Consider the following 19,249-nt stretch of genomic DNA (forward strand, 5'->3'; position numbering starts at 1 on the left):
AGTCATTTAATTCAAAAGTAAGAGCCATCTTCTGGAATTGTTTGTAATTATCCCTCTCTCCAAGAGATTTCAATTGTCACAAGATGTGCCCAAATATGCACAGTGACTATGGAAGCGTAGCAAAGGCTTTACCATTTCTATGTCTATCTGATCGACATATTTAAATCGTTAAGTTGACATATTTTATTTAGGAAGACACAAAAAGGTATGAGTAAACTGAGTAAGAACACAGATAAGCTCTTAACAAAAAAGTTTCAAGCAGTTTTAGTAATATAAATTTAAGAAAAATTAATTCACAATACACTGGCACGGAAAATGAATTAGTGGTGTGTGCAATGGAGAACCTGTTTTACTCCAAATCTAAACCAGCATGCCTTTAACCTAGCAAAGCAAGGACAAAGGGACTATGATTTTTACAACACTAATTGTATTTTAAAAGAACAGGGGAATCAAGGAAAATGCCTACACTTAGGCTTCTGCTAGCAGCAAAAGAATATGTGTGTGTATATATATATATATATACACACACACACACTTTGTATGATTTACACCTAAGTCCAACTGTGATGTCAAATACATACCTTTCATGGCTTCAGATTTTGCTTCCTCTATTGATTCATAGATCTTATTTTTGTCTGCTAATCGTGCTTTTGTGGCTTTATGTTCAGCTTCTTCTTGTTCAAGGTTCTGCTGCATAACTTTGAATTTATATGTCATATCTATTTCCATGTTGCTCTTTTCCTGTTAAAGAAAAAATTACATTGAAATAAAACATTAAATACATCAGGTTAAAGATAAATTTTCGGACAACAGTTACATGCTGCTTGGAAGTATGCTAAGAGTAGAAGAGAGAGCTCAGACTCTAAGGAGATAACTGAGAACTCATTTCTACAAATGGTTTTCTATGGATGGCAAAGTGCTCCAACAATGCACAATGACATCCTCAGTTGCAAACAATTATAGAATTACTGCCTTAACAACCAACATTCTCTAATAAGAGCGGCTCAAAGATTAAGTTTATTGAAGAATTTTTTTAATGGTTTTGTTTCAATGACAAATTTGTAAAAAAAATATTAGCAGAAGCCTTTTTATTTTTGGCAATATCGAGAATTTAAAAAAAAAAAACAAAAACAAAAGATGAAATGAAATGTTACTACTGCACTGTTAAGCTATGCACTGGAGTATGTTATTATGTATTTTAGAAGTATAATGTATTATGATCATGGGGGAAATGATAGCTTTTTTCCCCCCACTTCTCAAATTGCAAAAACAATAAACAAAAAAAAATAAAAAAAATAAACACTGAAACCAAGGCTTATTTTTTGCATGGATTTTTTCTCCATGTCTCAAGTAATAAAAGTGTACATTTAAAAATTCTGTAAGAATATAACACCAATGTTCACATAGAAGTGCTGTCACCTTTTCTAAATCTGTAAGTTTTTCCTGCAATTGTCTCTTCTCCATTTCCAGTTTGGCTAATGCACTCTTTCCATTTTTTACTTCTTCTTCGAGGCTAGATATTCGGCCTAAAAAATGATCAAAACATCAGTGAGGCTGGGCAGTGTGTGAAAAAAGGATGTACTTTATCTACGTAGAGATAACATTTTTCAAATGTAACAGCTTCTAATTCTGACTATTAAGAACATCTCCCTTTGGGGTGATTTTAAAAGTTATCAATAACATTTTATAAATGTTATCACACATATTATCTTAAATGTGTGTCCACACTTACATAACACTGTACAGAACAGCACACTAATCTAGTCACAATCTGAAGCTCAAATAACATCACCAAAACCTATTTTTATTTCTGAAATGAGAAGCAAGCTTAACATCAGAAGATTTGCAGGAATACCTTGTAAATCGCTGATAATCTCTGATCCATGACTTCGATCTCTCCTTTCTGACTCTAGAGCTGACTGAAGATTGAGAAAGTCCTTTTCCAGTTTGAGTTTCGCATTCTCTAGCAGGCAGTTCTTATCTTGTAGTTCTCTATTATTAGCTTCCAGCTGCTGGATTTGCTTCGTGCTTTCTGTCTGGTTCTTCCTTAACCTGGCTGCAGTATCAGACTCTGACCGCACCAAAGAATTGGCTTCATCCAACTTAAGATTGATAAAAACATACTTCAGAAACAATTAAAATGTAACAACTACCATTTCTACTACAGAATACCAGATTTTATGGATTAAAGACATAAAAAGGAGTGTATTTCAAGATTACTTTTTAACACCACAACATGACAAGAAAGAACAGCTTTTAAAACTCCATTACACATTTCAATTCCCTCCACTAGTAACAAAAAAATGCATTTCAAACAGCTATTATTTTAAAATATACATATATGAAGTTGGCATGCCTGTCTTTGTAGTTGATTGATTTTCTCATTGGATATTTGAGAGTTCTGATTCCTCTTTTTCAAATCTTCAAGCTGGTCTTTCAAACTGTTAACTATAACAAAAACAATTTAACATTGTTAATAACGGTCACGAAAAAGCTTCAATTTGAATTATAAATCATTTATTTTATCTTTTAAAAACCCACATCAAAACAGAACTCTTGAAGGATGAGTCAACATACCCTCATTTTCCAAATTGCGTTTCTTATCTGCTTCATGTTCTGCTTTTCTCTGGTATTCTGTATTCTTATGCTGAAGAAGAGCCTTCTCTCTTTCTAACTGTCTGACTGCAGACTCTACATTCTTCCTTGAAATTATCTGGATATATTTAAAAAAAACCCACCACTAATTACATACAGAAGAGTGGTATCCTTTAAATGATAAAAAGACAGCTCACACACTCAGTTTAATTTGTAATGGAGAACGACACAGTCTATTTGCCTGACACAAATACAGCGTATCAGAACACGTGGTCAAATCCAGCCCAGGACGACTATGGCCAAGAGCTTCTACAACTTAAAGACTGATCATTTGAATTTGACGAATCTGGTAAACCTGCCTAGCAGCCACTCCTCAAGCAGAGAAACATACATGTAATGTTAAGGTCTTGACATGCACCTGGATGAGCAAGATGTTAAGTTGTACACATCCACTAAAGATATGACAAATTTTTAGTAGCACTAAGGTGCAAAGCTGGGCAAGAAATAGGGTCCTTCTACTGACACTGTTTGAACAATGCAAAGAATAGCCTTCCCTTTCTAGCAACATTACTCTCACATCTTTCAATTTTTAGAATCGTATGTGGGATATTTATATCACACTGTCCTCCCAAATTAAAAACACAGTAAAAAAACAAATTCTGGAAACAAATGTGTAGTTGTAGTAGGGAAATCATAATGAAAATATTTTACTGGTGACAAGATTTTCATGCTTGTGAACATAAAGAAATCAACTGGTACTACTTGCTATAAATGCACAGCTACACAAAAGTAATTTGCTGTTTCCTAAGGAAAAAAGCCACACACAAATGTTAAAGTTCTAATTCCAATAAGAAATAACTATGGACTTACCTCTTCATCTAGCTCTTTCACTACCTTCTCTAAACGAGCATTAGTAGACCTGAAAAGATTTGAAAAATATTTTTAAACCCTACTGATTATACAGAAATTAGTGTGTTTGGATGTGTCTCATTAATTTTATGTAAGATACTCTATTTTCAGCAATCACATGAAGCTTGAAGGACTGGGGAAATCACTCTAACAATAGAGAGAGTCTTATGGAGAGTTAAGGCAAAAAAAAAAAAAAAAAAAGAAATAAAACAGGAGTCACAGGAGTAGCAAGAATTAAGCCAGCAATTTACAGTGCGGTCTGCTTGCAGGGTCAGCAATCCTCGAAGTGGATTAAAATGCTTTTAAGCATTCAAAAACAAAAGGTGTAATAAAACGTCTTTATAAACATACCAAATGTCAAAGCAGTCTCACCTGTACTTCTGTTCTAGTTCATCTTTGGCTTGTAGTTCGTTACTGAGCTGTTCTTCTAGCTTGCTTAGTTTTTTCTGAAACTGTGTAAAATGTCAAAAAAGCATGGCCCACATATAAAAATGCTATCACATAAGACAAGTGTAATTCAATTAAATAACAAAAAAAGGGAAAGTGAGGAAAACGAATTAGAAGTTTACATCTTTACAAGGTATTAATCCTGGTGATTTTAAAGATTACAGATCCATAGCAATGAAATTTGCTACGTGCTACATTTAATCTAACCATCACAGAATTATGTGCCACAGATTGTGAGTCATAAAATTTCTACAGGCAAAGAATATTGTTACTGGCCCTTTGCTGTACTCTTTCTCTGTAGACAGAGACTTTCCACTGCAGCGGAATTTCTGGCATAGTATTTTCTAAAGAAAATAAAAAAATAAAAAGGGAGGCACATGACCAAATTAGACAATATTCAGAGAATATTACTAAGCATTCTCAGTGACCTCACACAAAAAAGAATTTCTTAGCCTAACACATACAGAAGCTAACAAACACTTTTCAGGTTTGGGAATGCTTTGTTTTGCTTACTAAAATACTAAAAAGAAATTGTGAGTCAAGTACCCAAATATTCATGAAATAAATTATAAATAAAATATCTGGGATTTGTCTCATGTCTTCAGGCTTTCAAATGCACTTATTTTCCTCCCTTCCCCCTTCTCCTCTACCCCTCCTCAAACATGAAATGTAAAAATGTGGTTTTCTAAAACACTTTATAACTGTTACAATTAGAAGATTCCCAGAACAGGGACACTGAAAAGGACACCAAAACTGGAGATTCATTGCTTGAGAAATACAAATAAAAAAACTTGTCAGAAGTGAAATGCAAAATTTTACCAACTACATTTACTATCACAACATAAAGCAAATATGAACGTGAAACTATGTATTTTAAACAGCAGTAGCATTTCTTTTTAAAAGGGAAACTCTAAAACTATTAATCTCTTCAGCAATGTCTAAAACTATCCAGCAATGACAGGATGGAAGGGAGTCTAATAAACATTTTCATTTAAATTTATACTGGCCAATACACAATGCATTTCCATGACTTATTTTTTAAACTTTGAAAAGGAGTTGTAAATTTTAAGAAATGTTAACAATATACTGTCTACACATGAATAATACAAATGTTTAAGTAACATAATGAAGTAAGTCAATACATGAAAATTCCATAGCATTCTCCTGTCATCTGCAAATTTAAATCCAATTGCCAGTCTTCAAAAGCTGGATAAACATGCTCCATACACTCACTTCAGTTGAGAGCACGATTTAAACATTCCTTTATCACTGCAGGTGACAATTTACTCTTCCAAACTCTGAATAAATCAGTCATGAATAATTCAGGCAAGTGTGGAGCCAAAATTCACAACCTTCCCAAGAACGATGCTGTTTGTGGCAAATAGAGCCTTACACATTCGTTTTCCAAACAAATTCTAGATGCCAAAAGAACCTGAGAAAAATCTGCATTCATTCCTCTTTATACTATAGTACCTTAATGCTCAAGTGCAACTGTTTCAAAATACAACTAGTTTACTGTTAACAACTTGGTGAATAAACATTTAAGATATTCCACATTCACATAAGTTATGTAGGAATTTTTTTATTCCTTTCATAATTCAAATAATATACTTACCTCCTTGCTGTCCTGTAACTAGAAAATATAATTTTTATTGAGGATCATTAAAAGACAAAAAGCCCCCCAACAAATTTCTTTAAAACTTATTTTAGACTTTGTCTTTTCTTAAGAGACTTAACAGAATTAGTCAATCATACCATTAATACTTACGAAAAAAGGCACTAACCTCATTTTTACTAGACTGCACAGATTCAATTTCTCTGCAAGACTGAGAGGAGTCACTTAGCAACCTGCCAAAAACAAAAACAAATCCCTCCAGCTCTTATTCAAGTTTTCAACAACTCTGGCAGCCTTGCCAATCAACTCGGTTTAATCAATTCTCTCAAGTCTTAATTTGTCCTATGCTATTCTCAGAATTAAGCTTGTTTTATTTCAGTGTGAGTGCATCTTTCTGATTTGAATCTTTTCTTAAGTGAATCATAACATATGTTTTCAAATCCATAGCAGCTTATAATTTTTTAATTAATACAATTATTTCTTAACTATTCAAGTTGAGTTCTAGCAACCTTGTGTAAACTTTTTCTAAAGCTACTAGTAAAAAGCCATTTTAGAACTAAATCATAAATCTATCAGTATTTTAACCTTAAAAGATTTTTTTTAAGAGACTATATAATTTTCTGCATATAAAAATACTGTTTAATCAGTTATCAAATAACCAAAATAGTAGCAAATGATGTATTCTGCTTAAACTCTGCATTTTGTATCTTCACAAATGAACATAAATGAATATAATGCAATGAATAAATTGTGTATCCAGAGTGACAAAAAGGATAGGATGTAAGAAAAATCTGCAGGTGTATTTCTAAAAATGCATATTAAAATATCACATACAAATTGTCTCTGTAGTACGTAAATCCTATAAAAGGCAGCTGGTTTCCCACGAAGGCTTTGGGGATTGGAAAGGTTTCCACATCTCCCTTGTCATCCTCAATGTCATCAAAATTACTGCTATCTATATCACTGCTAAGCTCAGGAACAACAGGAGCAGCAGCTATAAAAAGGGAAGAAAAGATCAACTTCACTCCAAGATTAAGCCACTTGCTACATACTGGTATCTCTCTAATGTTAAAAAGACTAATATAAATTGTCCTGCTAGTTAAATATGTGTTAGCCATGCAGCAGATCAGTAAATATGACTGTGAACATTTTTTCTAGAGAAATCTATTTTTACATTAGTTGCCTAATGCATAGAATATCTAATGCGCAAAATGCATTTGCTAAGGTAATCACATTTGAGAACTGAACTCTAAATACAATCACCATTTTAAGAAACTTTAGTAAATATATGACTTCAGAAGCTACAACCAAGCTCATGATCTGAATCGGCATACTTCGTTTTTTTGCCTAAAGCTATCAAGTTCACAATGCCTTAAATGACAAGACCGCTGTTAAACAACTGTCTTAACTACAGAAGGTTAAAAATGGAAAAAAGTAAAAAAACCCACCACCCCAAAAAATAAGAAAACCAACCCCAAAACAAAACAATAAAAGCCACAAAGCAGCAGAACCTGACATGCATTCTTTCTAGTTAAGAATTCTGAAACATCCAGTTCTGTTGTTCAAAACAGAAATCTATACATGAAAAACATCATAAAGGTGAAAATAATTCCAATAGGAAAAAATGTGTATTTACTAACCCTTACTGATAAGACCTTTTATAATAGAAATTACAAATATGGAAGTTTGAGCAAGATTCTTGATAGATAGAAAATACTTAATTTATACAGCCTAAAGTGTTTTCATTTCTACTATTGCAAATACTGAATAAAAATAGAACTTTTAAGCTAATTTACTTACTCTCTCGAATGTTGTCCCAGTTCCATTGATCACTCTTGAAGAAAGGGTGATGCTTTATTTCTTCTACCCCATTTCTCCCAAGTCGCACATCCCTAAACATAGCAATTAAGCCAAATTCACATTAGGAAAAATAGCACTTGTTTTTTGTTATTTAAATTCTAACTTGCTCATAAGCAGCAAAGAAGCTTTCAGTAAAGCTTGTTTGTGTTAACCACACTAATGGACAAATAAAAAAAAAAAATTAAAACCCACCAACCACTGATCTGTAGTTTCTTATATAAAACGTACTCTGTTTCTTAGCATGCACTCTCTTTGCGACTGCTAAAATGTCCAGAATTTGGAGTCTGCCACGTGGGGAGTAAAGCAAAAAAGAGAGCACTGAGGCAAAAACTAAGAAAAAACTAAAAACATAAACAAAAACCCAACACCCTCGAGGGAAAAAAAAACTGCAGCAGTTCTGTGTCTGCCAAACCACATGACAAACCTTAAGACGCAAGCGAAGGAAGGTCTAACTTACTGCACAGAACAGTTATTCAAAGCTGGACTGAAATAAATATTTTAAGAATTCCAGCCTCTGCCCCATAACTAACTCTGACACATCTTTTGCTGACATTTGCAGCGAAGTAAATCTTAAGTGCAACAAGAAACTTTTAGTTTGACCAGAAGAGTCTCTCTTAAAACCATCTACAAGAACGGGACATAAAAACAACGCGTGTAAAAGAACTAATAAATCATAGGGTCGATGCTTATTCCTTAAGTGCTTCAGCAGTGATCACGCATACGGAAAGAAGGCATCTGTTTCAAATCAATCACTCGAGCACTGTATTAAATATAAACAGGAAGACAGACACACGTAGTGCAAATACACCTCGCCGTATTTACATATTAAATTTGACTCGTATTTTCTCTCTACCCTTCAGCTACTAAGGGTGAAAAATGCTGTTAAAGCACATCCTTCCTGAGTAATCACAATCTTGCTCAACAGAGCAAACAATCTCTCTTTGAATGCAAAACCATTCTAAGGCAATTTTTTTCCTAATCCCTCAATCGATAAAGGCTAGATGCTCTGCTGTAGCCAAGTTCAGGTGACCACAGCAAAGCATAAAAAGGCATCATCGATCCAGAGTTAACTATGGACCTACAGTGTTCTTCTTTTAAATCAGAGAAACTGAAGATGATCTCTGCTTTCTGGAACTAAAGAAAATGTTAAGTGTTCAGATCAAGAACAAGCTTACACAGCTTAGTATCAATAAACGGCTCTGTTCCACAAAGGGAGACCTCTAGGATTTATAGCCAAAACAATATCCTTGCTGGTTTGTTAGCTATACTTGGCAATTAATCCAACAAAGCAAATGAAAAAAAGTTCAAACATTCTAAGAAAGCTTAAACTCAGTAAACACATGTTTATTTTCATAAAAGTATTTGCTTTCATTTTTTTAAATAACACCCGCTTAGACACAGAGCACAACAATTTGGTCCCTGCCTTGGAGCTTACAAATTACTTTCAATATTACAGGTTTGTTACTGTTTTATACACTGCAGTTTGAAGGTTTTGTCTCGCACAAATTGTGTTAACAAGAGCTGGCAGAAGTGCTCATAGAAATAAAATACAATACCTGGAAAAAACACCCCAAAAGAAAAACTAGAGAGCAGGATTTTTTGCAGAAGAGATCTGAACAGAGATTAGAAGAAGTAATGGAAGGAATTAATTTTTACAATGTACATGTGTTAATGCCATCCAAAATAAAAACAGTACCAGAATAATACACACACTTACCTGTCAGTTAAAAAGGCACAGATAAGGTTCTTTGCATGCTTAGAGATTTCCACATCATCTGGGAAATGTAATGAGTTCTTATGATCCATAATTTTACTGTACGTTCCTACTAATGAGTCTGCATAAAAAGGAGTATCGCCTGAAAAAAGAAATAGTAAATTGACTGTGATTTTGAGTCATGTTCATGCCACGGAAGTTGAAAATGACAAAAGATATAAAGTCTACAAGTAGTTTTAGCTAAAATGCTGTGCTGTCTTTTATTTAAAAAAAAAAAAAGGAACGCAGGGTACAAAACAACATATCCTACTAAAAATATTCCTTCCCCAAAATGCCTGTTACAAAACTAAACTGTTTTCCATCCTGCATATCACTACCAAAATTTTGCCCAGTGAACCACATCTTTTGTTCTACCTGAAGCCTATCACTGTGTTTTCTAATTTACACGATGGCTGACACCCACATAAATCCCCATCTTTAAGAGCTTTCATGGGTATAACAGACCGAAACTCATTAAAGATTTGCTAACGCACATTTTTTGGAAGGAATCCACCAAAGCTCTCCAAAGATCGTTTCAGAGGCATGCAGATCTACCCTGCCTACCCCTGGAGCTGCCTAAGGCAAGTCAGCTCTGAGCGGGAGCCTTCACAGTGTGTTACTGCACTGTTAAACTCATATTAATAAATATTGTTGACTGATAAATTATATGAGCTTGGGTGCCCATATTAACATGGGCACATGGCTCTTAAAATTACAGCCTTTCCTCACACAAAGGTTTGCAGCATAGGCTTTAGTTGAGTGTAGTTTCTTTGCAGACATACCCTTAAGAAAGGTAAACGTGGGACAACTGAAAAGAATCAGTATTGATAATCAGAGGGCTGGAGCACTGCTCCTATGAGGAAAGGCTGAGAGAGTTGGGGCTGTTCAGCCTGGAGAAGCAAAGGCTCCAGGGAGACCTCATAGCAGCCTTCCAGTACCTGAAGGGGACTACAGGAAAGCAGGAGAGGGGCTTTTTACAAGGGCAAGTAGTGACAGGACAGAGGATAACAGTTTTAAACTGAAAGAGGGTAGATTTAGATTAGATATCAGGAAGAAATTCTTTACTGTGAGAGTGGTGAGACACTGGCACAGGTTGCCCAGAGAAGTTGTGGATGCCCCATCCCTGGCAGTGTTTAAGGCCAGGCTGGATGGGGCTTTGAGCAACCTGGTCTAGTGGAAAGGTGTCCCTGCCCATGGCAGGGGGGTTGGAGCTAGATGATCTTTAAGGTCCCTTCCAACCCAAACCATTCTGTGATTCTGTAACGATAAAGGTAACTGACATTCGAGCTAACTGACAACATTCTGAATATACAAATGGTTTGGGTCAGTAATCAAGAGGCTGCAACTTTTACATAAATGCTTTCTCACAACTGCTCCATAGGTTTAACAGAGAAGGTGAACAATAAATCGTGTGAGCTAGGCACTTTCCTCCGTCCTGGCGTGCTGTGTGCAGGCAGGGATCACGCGGCAGGGTAGGCAGCATGCTGACTGCATGCTTCCAACAAGGTACGAAAAATTTCAAAAGCTAAGTACATGCAAAAATGTACAAACAGACCAATGGACAAAAACCATTTGGCTTTCAGAAGGAATATAAATGCAACAATCCTGCCTTTAGCCTCTTTCTGTCATTTTATGGCAAAATAAGAAATTAGTATGTAGCAGCTTGAATTAAACTTCTAGACCTTTAGCAAATTCATTAGGTTGCCATACCAGTACATCTTGCGGGGGGGGCAGCATGGAATCACTGTGATCAACTGACTCCACAGTATTTGCTGCTGTCTCCCTTCTTCCAAACCTTCCCCTTCTCAGTTGTCTTCGGTGTCAGAAACAGCTTTGATTTAGGCTGCACCTCAAAACCACCGTAAGTCAGTGAACTACAGTAGTGTTAGGAGTCATCCTCTGACCAACACTGTAGCTTTTAGTTCAGCGCACAATAAAAAGTAGCCCTGTTTTCATTAGTACTGTCTTCACTAAAACCAGAATGTCAGAACGCTTTCTGTGCTTTCTTCAAAGTGTAAAGTTTTAGAAGACCATAGACAGAAAGTGATATGTAAACACTTTAAAAAATAGATACTTTCTACCAATATGTGGGATACGGAGAAACTAAGATTATGAAGAAAAAACAAGTGTGAGAGTCCACAAAGGCTCTTAAAAACAATTGTTAATGGGATCTTGAAAGTAATAAGACTATTTAAGAATGGAAATGAGAACACTAATATTGTTTTATGTTACATGTTGTTGAGGGTGAAAAAGAAGAAATCTTCAATAATCAAAATACCATAGGATAATAAAGGGGTAAGGGTTTCATCAAAGGTCAAAGTTAGCCTGTATCAAATATTCCAAACCATTTTATCCGTGCCTGTCTCTTAACAATATGTACGTGGGAGCAGAAGATCTGTCTTGAATAGTCTCATTATTCCTAGTTCAAATACAAGGACCAGAAAAGCTACAGTGTTATCAAAGCGAAGCAGCATGTTTTTCTAGACACTTCGTGAAATGAATTTGACCTGAGCCTCAAATACTGTGTTTGTAAACAAAGTCATGGAAGGAAACGCCTCGCACTGTCAGACAGGAAATCCCACTGAGATTGGAATAGGATGACTGGAGAACAACAAATAAACAAAAAAATTACAGGGCACAACTAGGCCCTGTAATTGTGATTACTAGTGTAAAGGTGAAGAAGGTTTTAACGTATCGCATAGATAAAAATCACAGATCCATTTCAGAGGAAGAAAGAGGCTGAGGTTAAAAAAAAAAAAAGGGCAGGAAGAAGGCTTCATGAAAAGCAAAAAGACGACAAGAATTCAGCTGAAAGGGTACAGTGTTAATCACATGTAGGATTATGGCATGGCTAAAACCGAAACAGAAACAAAATTGCTAATTCACTCCCATCGGAAAAAGTGTGTGAAAAATCAGAAAGTTAATGAAAGCAAAGCTTCCAGTCTAAAGTAATCACCAGAAAAAAATTATGTTGAGTACTAAAACCAACCAACCAACCAAAAGTAGTAAAAATAGTGTAGCTTCAGATATTAAAACAAGATATACTTTGGGAGGAAAAATTAAATATGAAATATTAGAAACGTTTCCAACACACAGCTCCAAACGCTAGGAATAACTACACCAAATAAAGCCCTTAAGCTTAGCAACCCATACTGAAACCTCAGAATAAAAACCCAGTGTGTTGCACTGAAATGTAGATGGAGATTTGTCCTAATCAGGTACAGGCTCCTTCATATACTCTAGATCCTGCAAAAACTGTACCTCTCCACTTTCACTTTTAAAAAAATGTTTTCATTAGAAGGGTAAAACGGGGAGAATCCTCCCTCTCAGATACAAGGGGGGAAAAAAAAAAAGAGGTTCCAAGAAAACATTCTGGACAGCTATGTCCATTATTTTAGTAACTGAAGAATTTTATTTATTGCTAAAACTGTTTATGAGAGACTATTAATCATAAAACATATTTTTTCTAAGTCAAAATGCCTTATTTCTGCAAGAAACAGGGATTGTAATAGCATCATATATCCAAGTATCTTTCCTGGCTCAGGATACCAGAAACATCAGATCTGCAATATTCCCAGAACATGCTGATTTGGATTCTGAATAATTATATGCTCAATTCCATCCTTCTACAATCAGTATTTTGCTTCAAGACTATAATACTGATCCTCACTGTATTTTAAAATGCAGATGACTCATCGCCTTAACAGATTATATTCTATGTTAGTTGCCATAGCAGTCCGGTGTATTTTACTGGAAAATCCCGACTCAAGCATAAAAGAATCACACCATGCTTCCACAGCCATCTTGACCTAACAGAAGCCATTGCCACTGCCCCTGAGGTGGCACAAGCATGCATGAGATGGTGAGGCAGCTGACCCCTGTTAAAACTATTCTAAGAATCAGTTTTAAGCTGAACAGAGTCAGGGAACTAATCACTGAGCAAACACGCAAACAGCTGTTGCGGAATAAGAGTGACAGACAGCAAAGGCAACAGGAATAAAACAACAGCATCAGCCGAAAGTCAGAAGCCGTTAGATGACGTACAGCCAGCCCCCCTGCAGCAAAGTACAGCTAAAGGCACAGTGAAGACTCAACGATAACCTCATTAGCAGAAGAAATCACTACTCACCAACTAGCATCTCAAAAAGGAAAACTCCTACAGACCACCAGTCACATTCCCGTCCATAGTAACCATCACCCCCTTGCGATTTCAACACTTCGGGTGATATGTAGTCGGGGGTTCCCACAGCTGTATCGCAGCGCACCATACCTGTCTGTGCAACAGCAAGAATTCAAACAGCTCAATCAAAAATACTTCTGAGTCTTTAAACAGTTAAGTCTATCAGTAGACCAGAAACAAAAAATATAGCCCAAAATATTTAGTTTGAGGAATGTATTTGCAAGTCTGTATTTTATACTTCAGAAGCAATGTGGACTGAAATGACAATTCCTGATAATATGCTCTCCCCTGCCCACTCCATAGTGGTTTTTATTGATTACATCTTTAAAAAATTGACCAATTTTATTATTTTTACCATTAGTTTCAATATGAAGCTACACACCGTATCGGACTGCTCCTTATCTCGCTGAATTCAGGGACAAACTCCAGAATAATTTTGACAAGCCATGAGTTCTAGGCCCTACACAGGATATACGTAACCATTTTGTCTAATTCAGACAATACATGAAGCTATAGGTAAATCGTTACAGTCATAACTTGGTTTTTATTTAAAGATAGGGAAAAAAAGAAAGAAAAGCTATTTTTAAAGAACAGCAAAGTGTTATGAAAAAGCATGGTAAAATATGACCATCTAAGTGATTTTTATTAACATATTAACACAGTTGTATTAATGGAATGATTCTTCATCCTCTTTGCTTCACATTGAGAGACTAAAAACGCAGGTGCCAAATGACGCAGAGCATCGTCAGATCTGCCAGCATGCTGGCTCAGACTTATAAGCCTTGTTTCCTTTAATGAAATTCACTGCATTTATTCCAGAGAGACCAGATGGATGAATGAAATGAAATCGTGGATGAAGTTAGAGCAGTACCAAAAACATACTTGTCTTCGATTCTGTCTCTCACTCTCAAGTCTTTCCTAAGTCGTTTTACGAAGTTCTTCGCACATTTTGCCATAAGCTTTGGCTGGATATTAATACAGAATATTAGTAGCAACAACTGAAGTCAAAATACATATTTAAAGAAAGGAAGAGAAACATTTTGCTTTTGGAACTGTATTGACATGTGAAAATTAGACAATGAATTACAATATTTCCTTTCACACACAATATAAATTGCCAAAAGCTTTTATTTATGTACTAAACAGGAATCCTGGAAAGTCATGAACTGGCAGGCAGAAACTGAAGTGACGACTAAACACTGCAGAGACCTAAGGAGTACTTCAAATGTCCTCCTGGCAAATGCCTATCTTCTTCTACAACCCCATGCTGAGGCTGAAACCTAAAGGAAGTTTTCACTTCTCAGTTTCAGAATGAAGAGCAGGTTAACCTATGCCTTCTATACTATGAACCAGACAGCACACAGCTTGATCATCCTGGAGTAAGAAAATGAAGTCAACTCTTTTCAAAAGACCCAATGGATTGTTTGGACAAAGAAGAATACTGATGAACACATTTTAACACTGGGAAATAAACTAAAGCCCAAAGGCTCCAGAAATCTAAAGCTGAGAACATTCAAAAATGGATCTGGTACATGGCAGGAACCACTATTTGATCATCCTTCTTATAACAGTGCTCTGTGCACAAACCTACAGGTCCTCTCTGAAGCTTAAGCCACTCTGCTTTGAGCACCAGAGGAATTGCTCTAGGCTCGTGTGATTTTGCTGATCTAGTAGGATTGTGGCATCTTAATGAGGCCTCCAGCACTGGTGGCCTGACTCTCTCTTCCTTATCCAAATGCAAATTTACAAGAGAAAGACTGAATCTTCACTCAGTGAAGACTGGCTGAAGCTACCTGAGTCCTTCCTTGGGTAAGAAGCTTCTTTAAAAACAAAGTCACTGAACAGCTCTGAAAGATTTCTCTGAAGAGCACAGCTTCAGTCCCAGCCTCATCACCTCGACACAAGCACTTAATAACACCCCATTTCCTATTCCTCTATAATTAATACACCAAAACAAGAACACTTTTTAATATATTACACCTGTTGATATTTCATGAGGTCTTATGCAAACAAAGCAAAGTTTGTGCCAAAAAAAAAAGCCAGCCCTACTGAAGTCTGATGGCTGGCATGTAGCAACAACAATGCTTCTTTCCAATGACACTACAGATGCTAAAGAACTCTAGGTAACAACACCTTAAGTTTTCAGACAAGATGTCAAAGTACTGAACAGTAAAACAAAAAAATATTTCTGCACTTCAAATGGCCCTGCATGCTAACATCAGTTTTCAAGGGACTGCAATCTCTGAAACACATGGAGTTGGTTGTACTTACTCCCCATAAAACTCTCTACCTTCTGTCTCAGGAACAAATCTAAAAACGCATTCACAGAATCACGGAACAGCCCAGGCTGGAAGGGACCTTGAAAGATCATCTGGCCCAACCTGTTGTGGGAATGGAAGCCTAGATGAGATTATCTAGCACCCTGTCTAATCGCATCTTGAAAACTCCAGTGATGGGGATTCTACCACGTCCCTAGGGAGGCTGGTCCATTATCACCCAAATATAATATTCCCAGATTTCTGTTCCTCTCATTTACACATGTATTCTTTCAAAGAACTTGGGCGTTGCTCTGTATGTATTTTTAAGTACTGGATACTCTTAATACCAGTCAGACTAGCTTCTATGATCTCTGGCATCAAAGCCAAGTAAACAGGGAAGGCCTCTCTGTGCAGTAGATGGCATCTTGACAGTTTCTACAATCTGCACGATAACTTCTGCCTTCTGTGCATTTGAAGACATCTGAAGGGTGCTGCTTTCTCTGGACAAAGTGTTACTCCTGTGTTTCAAATACTAAGCCTCTGTTTTATGCCCGAGTAGCACACTTACTATAGCAGTTCTCATACAAAGCTTCCTTTCAGGAGTCTCAGGCCAGTGTTTTACCTGAGAATCTTCTCATCACCTCAAAAGATCAAGGTGGATCTTGGAACTCCATCTCGAGGGAGGCTCCTGCAGCTATGTGAGAGATGTTCAGTGCAGAATTTTAAAATGGCTGTCCACAAGACATAGCATGTTCTCACAGCTTATGACAACTTGGCAGTGAGGCTGTAGGGTTTCCTAGTATCATTCAGAATTATTATATTGCTGAAGACAAAGCAGTTCAGTTTTCATCCTCAGGAGGATCTCCATCAGACTGGAATGACTCGCCGTCTTGGACCATGGATGAGAATCATAGAATAGTTTGGGCTGGAAAAGACCTTTAAAGGTCGTTTAGTCCAAGCCTCCTGCAATGAGCAGGGCCATCTTCAACTAGAGATCAGGTTGCTCAGAGCCCCGTCTAACCTGGCCTTGAATGTTTTCAGGGATGGGGACATCTACCATCTCTCTGGGAAACTTGTTCCAGTGTTTCACCACCCTCGCTGTAAAAAATTTCTTCCTTATATCTAGTCTAAATCTACGCTCCTTTAGTTAAAACCATTACCCTTCCTCCTATAGCTACAAGCCCTGCTAAAAAGTTTGTCCCCATCTTTGTTATAAGCCTCCTTTAAGTACTGAAAGGCTGCTAGAAGGTCTCTCCAAAGCCTTCTCCAGGCTGAACAACCCAACTCTCTCAGCCTGTCTTCACAGGAGAGGTGGTCCATCCCTCTGATCATTTTTGTGGCCCTCCTCTGGACCCGCTCCAACAGGTCCACATCTGTCCTTTGCTGAGGGCCTCAGAGCTGGACACAGTACTGCAGGTGGGGTCTCATGAGAGCAGAGTAGAGGGGCAGAATCACCTCCCTCAACCTGCTGGCCATGCTGCTTTTGATGCAGCCCAGGACACAGTTGGCCTTCTGGGCTGTGAGCACACATTGCCGGCTCATGTTGAGCTTCTCATCAACCACCACCCCCAAGTTCTTCTCCTCAGGGCTGCTCTCAATCCATTCTCCGCCCAGCCTGTATTTGTGCTTGGGATTGCCCCAATCCAGGTGCAGGACCTTGCACTTGGCCTTGTTGAACATCATGAGATTCACATGGGCCCGCTTCTCGAGCTTGTCCAGGTCCCTCTGGATGGCATCCTGTCCCTCAGGCGTGTCAGCTTGGTGTCACCTGCAAATCTGCCGAGGGTGCACGCAATCCCACTGTCTATGTCACTGATGAAGATACTAAACAGTACTGGTCCCAATATGGACCCCTGAGGGACATCACTTGTCACTGATCTTCATCTGGGCACTGAGCTGTTGACCACGTCCCTCTGGATGCAGCCATCCAACCAATTCCTCATCCACCGAATCAGGCTTTCACTCCCTCATGAAATTCTTTTCAGTAAACAAGAGCTGGAAAGTGCTTATGCGGAAACACTGGGATAGCTCAGATCAGGTGTTAACATTGCACCCAGACTTGTGCAGCGTGCTGCAGACAATGAACTGAAGCAAGGAGGATCCAGCAGTGTCTTGGATGAGCCTCAATGAGAAATAAGTTGAGTTCTAAAAAGAGGAACACGTTCCTTCTTTCAGCTAAACTGCATGAGCCAAGGCGATAATCCCAAACAGTAAACGTCCCTTCTTCCCGTCACATCGCTTTGCAACAGATACTCTCTAAACCTGTGCTCTTCTAAAAGCTCAGTTAGCACAAGACAGCATTATGTACTGAGCCTGGCAGCACTAGGAGTTCCTGGCTCTACAATACCTCCTGAAGTCAACCATGCTAATGCCTAGTTTCTCAACAGAAAACCTGGAGATTAGAATCTGGTGAAACCTACTCAGGGCTACCTCGTCATACCTAAACACCAAAAGGGAACTACAATTCCTACTAAACCTTTGAGGCCAACTCTGTTCTTTATTCAATTAGAGAAATACTCACCTTGTTGTGGATTTAAAAAAAAAGAAAAAAAAAGAAAACAAAAAAACCCCACAAACCCCAAAACCATCACAACTGAGTTACATAAACAAGCCAGTTCCTTTCATGATGGGAAAGATCACTAAAACACTTTGCAATTCTTTTCACATACTGGTAAGGAGGAATTCTGCTGCAAGTGTCTAGATTGGCCTTAAGAGGACTTAAGAGGACACTGACTTCAATTCCACAGCAAAGGTCAAAAAATTCTATCACCAAACTGCAGCAGAATTTTCCTGGGCTCTTAAGAGCATAAGGAAGATGCTAATATGCACAACTGCTAAAAGAACTCGAAAACAGAAAAAAGAAAGAAGTGTTGGTTAGGCATATATTTTCTAGAAATCATCCTGCCAACATCAATATTATATTTGCACAGCTGGGACACGTTCATGTTTTGTAAGAAGTAGCATGAGATTTGGAGACAGTCCAGAACCTCTCAACTTCTAAAGCTTCCTGTATAAAAAATTTTTGCCATTCCACTGAGTCTGAGAAACACAACGAACTTAAAATGTAATCTGTTAAAAAATTAACTTCTTTAGGAGATCACTAGTTCATTGATGATGCCCAGTCCAAACTGGAGCTCATTATAACTCTTTACGAGAAATGTGCACACACTTCTCACATTTATAATATGATCAACCGCATTTTAGTATTCCATTCTTTTAATAACAACGATAAAAAAGAAAAAAAGAAAAAGAAAGGCTTAGGTTCACAGTTTCTGGGATCCCTAAAATAGCATAAGGGATCACCCTTTTTCTGTATATTTATCTTGTGAACTTTTTGATGCTTCTGTTATTGTCTCTTCTGATGAACATCAGATTCCCTTATGACCTGCAGTCTATTGGCTCAAAACCAAGATTTATTTTTTTAAGGACTAAATTAAGAGATCAAGTACTATTTTTGATTTTTTCAATTAAAGTAAATGCTGTCCCCTAAAATATAGCCAAGTAAATCATCAAAGTGGAGGTAAACAATCTATCTGCCTTTAGAATAACAACTACAATATCAGCAAAACTAAACAGACTACTGAACCTCAACAAACAGCTGTAGTTGTTGAATGAAGTTAATATATTGTCAC

General features: G+C 37.2%; 1 protein-coding gene across 3 annotated transcripts in view; it reads right to left on the reverse strand.

The window, feature by feature from the left end:
* ROCK2 (Rho associated coiled-coil containing protein kinase 2) overlaps positions 1-19,249 on the reverse strand; it is a 108,571-nt gene that overhangs the window by 21,625 nt on the left and 67,697 nt on the right. For all 3 annotated transcript variants that reach the window (XM_068419932.1, XM_068420011.1, XM_068419845.1), the window contains exons 6-17: positions 13,309-13,453; positions 9,144-9,282; positions 7,367-7,458; positions 6,401-6,560; positions 5,736-5,799; positions 3,877-3,956; positions 3,466-3,514; positions 2,578-2,713; positions 2,357-2,448; positions 1,856-2,102; positions 1,420-1,526; positions 582-741 (exon numbers count right to left, since the gene is read on the reverse strand). In XM_068419932.1, the coding sequence (XP_068276033.1) occupies positions 582-741; positions 1,420-1,526; positions 1,856-2,102; positions 2,357-2,448; positions 2,578-2,713; positions 3,466-3,514; positions 3,877-3,956; positions 5,736-5,799; positions 6,401-6,560; positions 7,367-7,458; positions 9,144-9,282; positions 13,309-13,453 (1,471 nt within the window). The remainder of the gene's footprint in view (positions 1-581; positions 742-1,419; positions 1,527-1,855; positions 2,103-2,356; positions 2,449-2,577; positions 2,714-3,465; positions 3,515-3,876; positions 3,957-5,735; positions 5,800-6,400; positions 6,561-7,366; positions 7,459-9,143; positions 9,283-13,308; positions 13,454-19,249) is intronic.

The sequence above is a fragment of the Nyctibius grandis genome, chromosome 1 (genome assembly GCF_013368605.1).
Source record: "Nyctibius grandis isolate bNycGra1 chromosome 1, bNycGra1.pri, whole genome shotgun sequence".
Taxonomy (NCBI): Eukaryota; Metazoa; Chordata; class Aves; order Nyctibiiformes; family Nyctibiidae; genus Nyctibius; species Nyctibius grandis.